This window comes from Vombatus ursinus, unplaced genomic scaffold (assembly GCF_900497805.2).
Source record: "Vombatus ursinus unplaced genomic scaffold, bare-nosed wombat genome assembly UNPS02014807.1, whole genome shotgun sequence".
Lineage (NCBI taxonomy): Eukaryota > Metazoa > Chordata > Mammalia > Diprotodontia > Vombatidae > Vombatus > Vombatus ursinus.
The window spans coordinates 64,055,082-64,062,348 of NW_020954585.1; the positions used below are offsets into that span (position 1 = coordinate 64,055,082).

General features: G+C 40.5%; 1 protein-coding gene across 1 annotated transcript; it reads left to right on the forward strand.

The window, feature by feature from the left end:
- The first annotated feature begins 613 nt into the window (after nucleotides 1-613).
- LOC114052473 (40S ribosomal protein S15a) lies at nucleotides 614-6,953 on the forward strand. The gene is made up of 5 exons (XM_027875109.1): nucleotides 614-697; nucleotides 2,853-2,990; nucleotides 3,527-3,606; nucleotides 5,210-5,295; nucleotides 6,819-6,953. Exons 2-5 carry the CDS (start codon nucleotides 2,858-2,860, stop codon nucleotides 6,910-6,912), a joined length of 393 nt encoding a protein of 130 aa, XP_027730910.1. The 5' UTR covers nucleotides 614-697; nucleotides 2,853-2,857; the 3' UTR covers nucleotides 6,913-6,953.
- Nucleotides 6,954-7,267: the final 314 nt, after the last annotated feature.

Below are 7,267 nucleotides of genomic sequence, written 5' to 3' on the forward strand. Positions count from 1 at the left end.
CAAATGATTCAACCATAGATCTCAGAGGGAAAGCATTTGCAGGGGGTGGGGGAGTACTAGGAAGGGAAAATTTTAATATGTATTTATGTATGCATACATATATGTTCTTTCTGATTTACCTGGAACGTCCTTATTTTAAAGTTTTCATAAAACGAGGTACACATGTGATTTTAAAACGAGTAACCGTCGTGAGTCTAGTGAGTCTAAGTAACGCAGGGAGAAGCTGATGTACGGATGAATGTCGAATAATGGGGTAGTCCTTATTCTCTCTTAATCAAGTTTTCTTCTTTTCTTTTGGTGGCATTTGTGGTTTTCTTCCGCATTAAGTTGGCACAGATTGTTTATCAATGTTTTTAGATTTCTTTGCAATTAATAAATCATGAAAAACAAGCAGACAACTTTTAAACATTTCAAATCTTTGAGAAAAGTTTTAAAGTATAGGAAGGGTATATAGAAAGCAGGTGTTGAAACGAGTCTAGGCAATAATTAATTCCCCGACCCCAGGCAGCCCTTCTTGGTACCCGCCCTTCCCAATTCTCGGTGCCCTGTCATCGGCTCTGTTTTGCTGTAGTTCCTGGGCGGGCAGGTACGCCCCATCCTGTTCCGCGTTCCTCCAAAGCTTCGCGAGACTTCCCGCGCTTCCCATAACTCTCCGCGCTCTCCCATCGCGTCCTCTTTCCGCCATCTTGCAGCGCTGGTGAGTAGCCTCGGTTTGCTCTCCGTTTGCATCCACGGGACATCGGCTACATCTTGTGGCCAGTTCACGCGCTCGTGGGCTCCGTTGGCGCCCCAGACTCTGCCCTTTCAGAGGCTCCCAGTCTGGCCGCGGCTGGATTCCCGGCTGGAGATCCGAGGGACGCGGGAGGACCGGCGGGGGCGGGAGGGTGCCTCCGACTCCGCTAAAGCCTCTTCTTTTCCCTTCCCCGGGGGTGGGGGGTGCGGCCGCTTCCGCGCTCCTCAGGCCCGGGAACGGAGCCGGCGACGCGCGAGGCCGGGAGCACGGCCCCCGGGGCGGCGGGCGGAACCTGGCGTGCGGTTGGGCGGGCATGGGCGAGCGTGAGGCCCCTGACTGTGGCCCCGGTTGCCGGTCAGCGCACGTGCGAGCGGAGGGAGCCCCGCTGCAGTGGGGCCGGGGGCGTTTCCTTCGCTGAGTCCGTTGGAGCGCAACGAGTAAGCCATGAATATGGCTTGCTTCGCGCGGAAGAGAACTCGTCCACGGGGAATGCAAGCCCGGGGAGGCCAGGCCGGGTCCGCCCGGAGGCCGGGCGGTCAGTGAATTCCCTAGTGCCTTGAGTCTGATAGCCCCGCAGGCCTGTTGCTGAGTGCAGGGTACCAAGGAAAAGCGGACGCTGCCACAGGCCCCAAGGAGCCCAGGATGTTCTTTCTGGTAGGGGAGACCACCCATCCCTAAAGCAGTCCGTAGAAAGTACGCCTTCATTTGCGTGCAAGGTGACTTTATTGCGGGGAAGGCATTAGCAACTCGGGGGAGGGGGGCTCTAGGAAAAGTCTGCTGTGCAAGGTGGCCCTTGGAGCTTAAGTTTGGAGGAAAGAAAGCCAAGCATTTGGGAGGCGAGATGAGGAAGGAGAAGTGCATTGTAGGCACGGGAAGGTTGGGTGGGTGGGGTGTGCAAGAGGACTTGAGAGACGAACTGACAGCGTAGAGGGAAGAGCTTTGTAAGAAGCGAAAAAACAGGGCGTCAGGTTGTAAAGAGCTTTCAGTGGCAAATTGCAGTTTGTTTGGTATTAATGGTAATGATGACTTTTGAGTAAGAAGGGTGACACTGCAGAGCTGAAACTGCCAGTACCCGAGTTGCTGATTTGCAGCCTCAGAGGAATGTTTTTGGCTCTAACTTCTGCCTCACTACCCATCTCCCATCTTCCCCGTCATTACCTGGCTAAGTCTTGTCAAGTCTGGCATTCACCTCCATCTTTCAAAAAGTCATTTTCCTCGTTTGTTTGCAGTAGTCTCCAGGTACCCTTTTTCATTCTCCACACAGCTCCCAGCATAGGTCTGACCATTCATTTCATTATCCTGCAAACCTCAGTGGCTCCCTGTTGCTTGTAGGATGAGATACAAACTCTTGGCATTTAAAACACCATTAATTTGTCTTAGGCCTAACTTGAGTTAGCATAAATTCGTCTCCACCCATCATGTTGTCCAGTCAAACTAGACCTTTTTGCTCGACGTTCGTATATTTACTCAGGTCTCTCAGAATCCCTCCTTCACAGAAGAGTTTGAGCTCAGGTGCCACTTATTAGCCTGATTCTCTTAACAGGCCCTTGTTACTTGTTTTATGTGTGTTTTGTATTTAGTTGTGATTTGTGTGTGTTATTTCCCATTATAGAATGTAAGCTCCTTGTTGGTACAAGACTTTAATTTTTGTCTGTGGCCCGGAATTTGTGAGAATGAGGGAATTTTTCTGACCTCAGGTTTAGATCTGGTCTAAAATCTTCTTTTAAGCAACTGATTTATGATAGACAATATAGGTAGTAGTCAGAGAGCCTGCCTCTCTGGGAAATACTGGGATTCAAGTCCTATTTCTGACATTGACTGTATGACCTCCCTGTTCTCTTTTAAGATCATTAAGTAGCAGAGAACCTGAATTAATGGAGTTTTCCTCACCTGGGAGTTTCTTATACTAAGTAAATCACAGGTCCAATCCCTGGCCCTAATAATGAGCCTGGATTGTTTGTTCTTATGCCTTATTAAAGATATTTATGCTTTTGCATCATTGCAGGCTTATTTGGATCCTTGGCATCTTGATTTTGCCAATGGGGAACAACAGTTAAAATCATTCCCTTTCAGCTTATGATGGCAGTACTAACTAAACTATTTTTTCTCTCCTTAATAGGCACCATGGTGCGTATGAATGTCCTGGCAGATGCTCTCAAAAGCATCAACAATGCAGAAAAGCGAGGAAAACGTCAGGTTCTCATTAGGCCATGCTCTAAAGTAATTGTCCGGTTCTTAACTGTGATGATGAAGCATGGTAAGTATGATTCTCTCTGTGGTATTGTTTTAAAGGAGGTTCAAGATACAATGTAGAAGAGATGAAGAGCTTTGTGGTCCTTGGTAATACTTTCGATTTTGAGAAAAATTGTACTTTTGTAATGGCAGCATTTATAGTATTGTGAAATTTTTAAAAATAGATATGTATGGAATTACTCTGAGCCTTCTAAATATAATAAGAATGAGTAACTTTCATTTGCTGTGTACTTGATGCTAGAGTTCTGTGGCCTCAAGTTTCCTCTAGTGTAAAATGAGGGTAGTAGTTGGATCAGACTCTTTCTCCCCTTGGCCACACTATGGAAATTAAACAAGTTTGGTGTACTAGTGAATTGAGTATTTTGTTAAGTATTCTAAGTTTCAGAAGTAAGTTTTGTCAAGGGTACATTAGAAATGCTAGTTTTAGTACAAAATCCAGTATATTTTTGCTTGGGGAACACTGAATCGATATACCGAAGACTCAAGAGTTGCAAACTTTTTCTGTTCGTTGCATAACATACACTCTTTTATACCATGTAGGTTACATTGGTGAATTTGAGATCATTGATGATCATAGAGCAGGAAAAATTGTCGTGAACCTCACGGGCAGATTAAACAAGGTAGGAATTTATAGACTAATAAGATTTCTGAGGACGTTTTTCATATCTTGATAATTGTAATCTGTAATTAGAGCTTGAGATGAGAAAAAAAAAGTGAAAAATAGACCAGTGGGTCCTTCATTAAGAAACATTTATTTAGTGATCTTGGGAGAGATATGATTTCTGGAAAAGATTGGTTATTAAAACCAAAGTTATCTCTTAAAACATGAACTTAATGGTCAGCTAAACATTATTAGATGTAAATGTTCATATTTATAGTGACTGAAATAAATTTGGATCCTAAAGTAATAGCAGGTAAATAATCTTAGCTGCCCCTTAGTCATAAGATCCTAGAGCCAGAGCTGGAAAGGGGCCTCAGGCCATCTAGTTCAGTCCCCTCATTTCATGGATTAGGAAACTGAGGCTCAGAGAGGTTAGGAGACTTCTTATGTTGTAGTTCATGGATTATATGTGAACATACGGAGATTGTAGAAAAAAATGTTAATATAATGTTAGTATTGTATGCAGCACTTGAAACACAAATATACCAGGAATAATTTATTGATGTAACATTCTAGAACAAGTCACTACTAAACTACTTTGACTGAAGGAGTCTCTTCCCAGTATCATTGAGCCACATAGGAAAGAATTCCCTTGGACAGGTCACTGGTCATATATAATTATATCTAGACTGGAGTTAAGTTTCCTTATTACCTTAATCCATTTCCCTAATGGAAGGGTTTTTGTATTCAACCAAACCCACCATAAAAGAGAGAATGGGTCCAGAAAGGATTCTTAGACTTGATATATCTAGAGAAACTGAAAAGGAGGTTATTAATATACATTCACAGGATGTTCTCTGCAAACTGTGACCATAGTTATGTGGTGGCTGGATCTTGGCAGTTTCCAACAAATATGAAATCAGTGATTATATTACATTAGAGAAACCCAGCTATCTTGTTGCAGGGGTAGATAACTAAAATACTCTTACAAACATAAAGTAGAGTTCAGTTGTTTGCTTTTTAGTGTGTTGGAGTGCTAACTGCAAGATCTGCATAGTTTAGTTTTCCCAAATGCATTTTTTCTGTGCAGAAACTTTATGCCGATTTAAGGTTCTTAACTCTGCCTAACCTGATCCTGCTTTTTCAACATTATCTGCATTCATCCTCCTCTTCTCACAAATGAAGCTCCCTCAAGTTTATCTTTTACTCAGCTCTTTTTTCCTCCTCCCCAACCCTCATTCCATTCCTTTTCCTTCCTGACCATTCCGATTCTGCTCTTTTTTCATAAGGGGTATTTTCATATCAGCCATTCCAGCCCACAGTGAAAAACTGCTGAGCTGTAATTTTTAACGCCTTCCATTTTTTTGGCAACTAATCATGTACTGCTTTGTGATGTCTACTATTTTTGTCTTATTAAACTTTTTGTGTTCCTCTAGGTAGATTGTAAGCTCTTCGAGGACTGGGAGCTTAGAGGGTCAGCACACTTAGCACATTAAGCAGTCAGTAAAGGTGTTGCTTTAATAACTGATAGGCTTAAACAGGCATTATTTAAAAGTGGTTCTAAATCATTAGAATGTAATATTTCTGTTCAAAAAAAGTTTTTGAAAAATATTTTTTTACAGTGTGGTGTAATCAGCCCCAGATTTGATGTTCAGTTGAAAGATCTGGAGAAGTGGCAGAATAATCTGCTACCGTCCCGTCAGTTTGGGTAAGCCTCTCTTTATGCAGTTTAAAGTTTACAAATCAGAGAATTTCTGTGAAGTGATCTAATTTATTACATTATTGTATATATTATTTATATGATTTATTATATATATTGTATGCATTCAGAAACATGTACTTTGAATTTGTTTTCATTGGTTTTAATGTGGTGTCAATCTTTTTGAATCTTTAAAAGGTGTTGAATATGAAAGAAAATGAAATTAATAACTTTGCAGTTCTAGTTAAGAACACACGCCATATAAAAGTATCATTCATTAATCAGTTATTTTTCTACCCTGAAAACAAAGTAATAAGTTGGCATCTAGGCTTTTCCCCTAACTAATTTGACCAAGGAATACTTTTTTTTTTTTAAAAATTATATTTTTTTTGACTAGGCAGTGGGGTTAAGTGAGTTGTCCAGGGTCACACAGCTAGCAAATGTAAAGTGTCTGAGGGTGGATTTGAACTCAGGTCCTGCTGACTCCAGGACTGGTGCTCTATCCATTAGACTGCCTAGTTGCTCCACCAAGGAGTACTTTTAAATTCAATCCCATGATTTAGGGGGAATTGAATTATCTGTATTACTACCAGGATAAAGTGAGAAGTCAAGTTTGAGAGAGTAGAGGAAATTAGGCCTATCTTCATTGAAAAAATGCTAAGCATAATTGATTATTGACACAAATATTAATGTTCAGGAGGAAATAATTAGCTGTTACATTTTATTCATTGAACTACCCCCACCTTTGTTCAACAGCCCGTGTTCTGTGAAACAATTTAGCAAAACACTGCTAAATCATGGAAACTACAGAGTAAATTGCATTTAGTTTAAGGATATCATGAATATTATCATTATCCTTACATATAGGCAGGGAATGTTTAAAACCTAGAATGATGTTTTCCAATCTGTGCCCCACTAGCCATCTCAAATGAGCTATCAAATAAATTTTTTTGTGGATTGAATAAGCACATGTATGAATGACTTATTTCATGGGTTTGTAAATACTGTTGTGATTAAAATAACAAGTTCATTTAAAATATTGAGTTCATAGTAGCTTTTTATCATGTATTTTCTCAGTCAATAGTGGTAACTATTTATACTTCCTAATGGAAGGGATTTTGTGTTCAACCTAACTTAGCCATCAAAGAGAGATTGAGTCCAGAAAGTCTAAGAAGACTTGGTATTTCTAGAGAAATAGAAAAGTTTCTTTTTGGGGGGTGGGGAGAATGAAAGGAATTTTTTTTTTTTTTAATCTTGAGGTCTTCATATATGAGGTTGGATCTTGTTGCCCCAAGCTAATACACAATTGGTTTTGGAACAATTCTCTGCTGCTATTAGCCCAGTGGGAATTTTATAAATTCAAAATCTCTAATACTAGACAACCAGAGCATCTGAATCCTAAGTATAGGCAAGTTTAATTCCATGACTGCTTAAGGTGGAGGTTTGTGTAATATTTTTGCAGTTGACCATATTGCTAAAGGTTATTCTTATACCTAGAAAAATCCTTTCTCTTTGTTCTAACTCTTTAATAGGTTCATTGTGCTTACAACCTCAGCTGGCATCATGGACCATGAGGAAGCAAGACGAAAACACACAGGAGGAAAAATCCTGGGATTCTTTTTCTAAGGATGTAAAACATACATACAAATAAAAATGATCCAATGGACTCTGGTGCTTCCAGTCAGTGGTTTTAAACCTTGAAAAAAGTTTTAATAGCATTATACAGATGCTCATATATTTGGTTCTCATAGGTATATGGTACTAAGTGCTGAATGTTTATCGTTTACCAAATCCATTCTGATCTTTTGGGTCATGTTGCCTCACTGTTAGATTATAAGATTGAGCATTGGTCCAACCAGTGTCAACCTGAAATGAACAAAAGTCTATTTGATACAACAAACCTCTCTACTGAGGTGTGGGAAAAAGGCTCTCAATCTTGTGTGTTTTAACAAGCCCATTGCATACTATTTGGGTATATGAG